The sequence below is a fragment of the Eimeria mitis genome, genomic scaffold (assembly GCF_000499745.2).
Source record: "Eimeria mitis Houghton genomic scaffold, Emh_scaff429, whole genome shotgun sequence".
Lineage (NCBI taxonomy): Eukaryota > Apicomplexa > Conoidasida > Eucoccidiorida > Eimeriidae > Eimeria > Eimeria mitis.
In genome coordinates, this window is record NW_013572609.1 from 14,309 (window position 1) to 17,561 (window position 3,253).

At 43.2% G+C, this 3,253-nt stretch overlaps 1 protein-coding gene across 1 annotated transcript in view; it reads right to left on the reverse strand.

Moving 5' to 3' along the window:
• The window catches only part of EMH_0011980 (uncharacterized protein), a gene marked incomplete at both ends in the record, with an annotated part of 9,634 nt that extends 6,459 nt beyond the window's left edge, over positions 1-3,175 (reverse strand). The window contains 3 exons of the mRNA XM_013499408.1: positions 274-320; positions 588-2,483; positions 2,779-3,175. Coding sequence (XP_013354862.1) covers positions 274-320; positions 588-2,483; positions 2,779-3,175 — 2,340 coding nt within the window. The remainder of the gene's footprint in view (positions 1-273; positions 321-587; positions 2,484-2,778) is intronic.
• Between the last annotated feature and the right edge of the window lie 78 nt (positions 3,176-3,253).

Below are 3,253 nucleotides of genomic sequence, written 5' to 3' on the forward strand. Positions count from 1 at the left end.
AAACAAAATAAATAAACAAAAACAAATAAAATAAATAAAAACAAACAAAATAAATAAAAATAAATAAAATAAGTAAAAAGCTCACCCATTGCAGTAGTTGTTTAGCATTAGCTGCTCCTTTATACACAAAAAAAAAACAAAAAAACAAAAAAAAACAGAAAAAAACAGAAACAAAACCAAACAAAAAAAAACAAAAACAAATAAAAACAAAATAAATAAAATAAATAAATAAAATAAATAAAAACAAAATAAATAAATAAATAAAAAGCTCACCCATTGCAGTAGTTGTTTAGCATTAGCAGCTCCTTTATATCCTTGTTCTATAAGAAAGAATAAACTAAAAAAACGGAGACAGCCGACGCTATCTCCTAATATAAATTTATTTATTTTATTTATCATTATATTGTTGGGGTGTATACGCAGGTGCGCTGTGTCTGTGTCTTTGTGTATATTTATTATACTATTTAATATATTATAAATTATATTTATTTCTTTTTCTTTTTCTTTTTTTGTTTTTTTTTCATTTATAAAATATCTATTTATTAATGTGTCTATACATTTCTCCATTACTATAAATAAAGAAGCACCCTCTGCTTCTTCCTCTGCTGCTGCTGCTGCTGCTGCTGCTGCTGCTGCTGCTTCCTGCTGCTGCTGCTGCTGATGCTGCTGCTGCTGAGGGTTGTACTCGTGTTGCTGCTTGTTCTGCTGCTGCTGCTGCTGCTGTTGCTGCTGCTCTAACTGCTGTTTCTGCTGCTGCTGCTCCACCGCCACCACCTCCTGCTGCTGCTGCTGCTGCTGCTGCTGCTGCTGCTGCTGCTGCTGGGGGTTGACGAGTACAGTATGTAGAATTTGCACATTAATATTATTTTTATTTTTTTTAATTTTATTTATAAATGAAAGAATATCTGCTGCTTTATTGAGAGCAACAACTGGGTATTGTTTCACTGCTACTTCTGTCTCCTCTTCTGTCTCTTCTTTTTCTTTTTCTTTTTCTTTTTCTTTTTCTTTTTTATTTTGTTTTTTTTTTTGTTTTATAAACCCCCTAAACATAAGCACACTAGGGTCAACTCTGCAGCACCCCACGGGTTCAGTCTCATAGTAAATATTCTTACTTAGCCACTTTATCTTCCTGCTGCTGCTGCTGCTGCTGCTGCTGCTGTTGCTGTTGCTGTTGTTGCTGTTGCTGCTGGTGATGGTGGTGGTGGTGGTGATGGTGGTGGGGTTTCTGCTGCTGCTGCTGCTGCTGTTGCTGCTGCTAGTTCTGTCTATTTCGGCTTCAAGGCCGTTTTGTCTCGTTCCTGCTGCTGCTGCATCTGCTGCTGCTGCTGCTGCTGCTGCTGCTGCTGCTGCTGCTGGTGCTGCACCAGTAGAGAGAAAGCGTTGAAGAGCAGCAGCAGCAACAGGTGTAGCTACACCGCCACACTGCTGCTGCTGCAGCTGTTGCTCCTGTTGCTGCAGCAGAAACTGCTGCTGCTGCTGCAGCTGCTGCTGCAGCAGCTGCTGCTGCAGCTGCTGCTGCTGCTGCTGCTGCTGCTGCTGCTGCTGCTGCTGGTGGCTGATCGCTTGCTGCTCCCCCCTCCATACTTCTGTCCTTCCTAGGGAATCCACAATACCACGATAACGAACAGGTACTCTACCTGCTGCTGCTGCTGCTGCTGCTGCTGCTGCTGCTGCTGCTGCTGCTGGTGCTGGTGCTGCTGATGGTTGGGGTTGGGGATGGGGTTGTGCTGCTGCTGCTGCTGCTGCTGCTGCTGCATTGTTTAGAATTCGTTCTGTGTTTATGTGGTTGCTGCTGATGTTATGTTGCTGCAGTAGTTTTTGCTGCTGCAGTTGCTGCTGCAGTTGCTGCTGCAGTTGCTGCTGCAGCAGGAACTGCTGCTGCTGATGTTGCTGCTGCTGCTGCTGCAGCAGCATCTGCTGCTGCTGCTGCTGCGGCTGGTGTTTGTCTGTGTTGTTGTGGATAGAAGGAGAAAGAGGAGACAAAGAAAAAGAGTTTATTCTGCTGCTGAGTTGTTTAATATCATCGCCAGCAGCATTGCTGCTGCTGCTGCTGCTGCAGTGAACATCTGCTGCTGCTGCTGCTGCTGCTGCTGCTGCTGCTGCTGCTGTTTGTCTTTGTGTTGCTGGTGAGCCAGGGGCTGAGCTCCATTGCTGAGCTGAAGCAGCAGAATGAGTGGAGGCGAATGTGCTGCAGTGTATAGGCACCTCTTGCATGCACAGAGTTTGCTGCTGCTGCTGCAGCAGCTGCTGCTGCAGCAGCAGTTGCTGCTGCTGCTGCTGCTGCTGCTGCTGCTGTTGCTGCTGCTGCTGCTGCTGATGGTGAGGGTGAGGGGGAGGATGAGTTGCTGCTGCAGTTACACCCCAATTAAAATTGCTGCTCAGCAAACGATCTGCTGCTGCTGCTGCTGCTGCTGCTGCTGCTGCTGCTGCTGCTGCTGTGGAAAGCGGCTTCATACATAAAGAAGAATCAAAACCAGATAAACCTAAAACATAAATAAATAAATAAATATAAATAAATATAAATAAATAAATATAAATAAAAATAACTATAAACAAATATAAATAAATAAATAAATATAAATATAAATAAACACAAATAAATATAAATATAAGTGTGTAAATATAGATAAATACATATAAATAAATAAATACAAATAAATAAATATAAATAAATATAAATAAATATAAACAAATAAATATAAATAAATAAATAAATAAAAATAAATAAAAATAAATATAAAATGGGTTTGTTGTGTGTTTATGTTATACACCCCTTACCTGCGTTATACTGCTCCTGCTGCTGCAGTTGCTGCTGCTGCTGCAGCTGTTGCTGCTGCAGCTGCTGGTGCTGCTGCAGCTGCTGTTGCAGCTGTTGTTGCTGTTGGTGCTGCTGCAGCTGCTGCTGCAGCTGCTGGTGGAGCTGGTGTTGTTGCTGCTGCTGCTGCAGTTGCTGCTGCTGCTGCAGTTGTTGCTGCTGCTGTAGCTGGTATTGCTGCAGCTGCTGGTGCGGTGGCATTTGCTGCTGCTGCTGCTGCTGCTGCTGCTGCTGCAGTGGGTGAGGATGGATTTGGTGCTGCTGCAGTTGCTGCTGCAGCTGTTGCAGTTGCTGCAGTTGTTGCAGCTGTTGTTGCTGCTGCTGTTGCTGCTGCTGATGCTGCTGCTGCTGCTTCAGCATAAACTGCTGCTGCTGCTGCGGAGAGAAGGTGATGTACTTTATTGTTTCTATTATAATTATAATTACTATTTATATTAT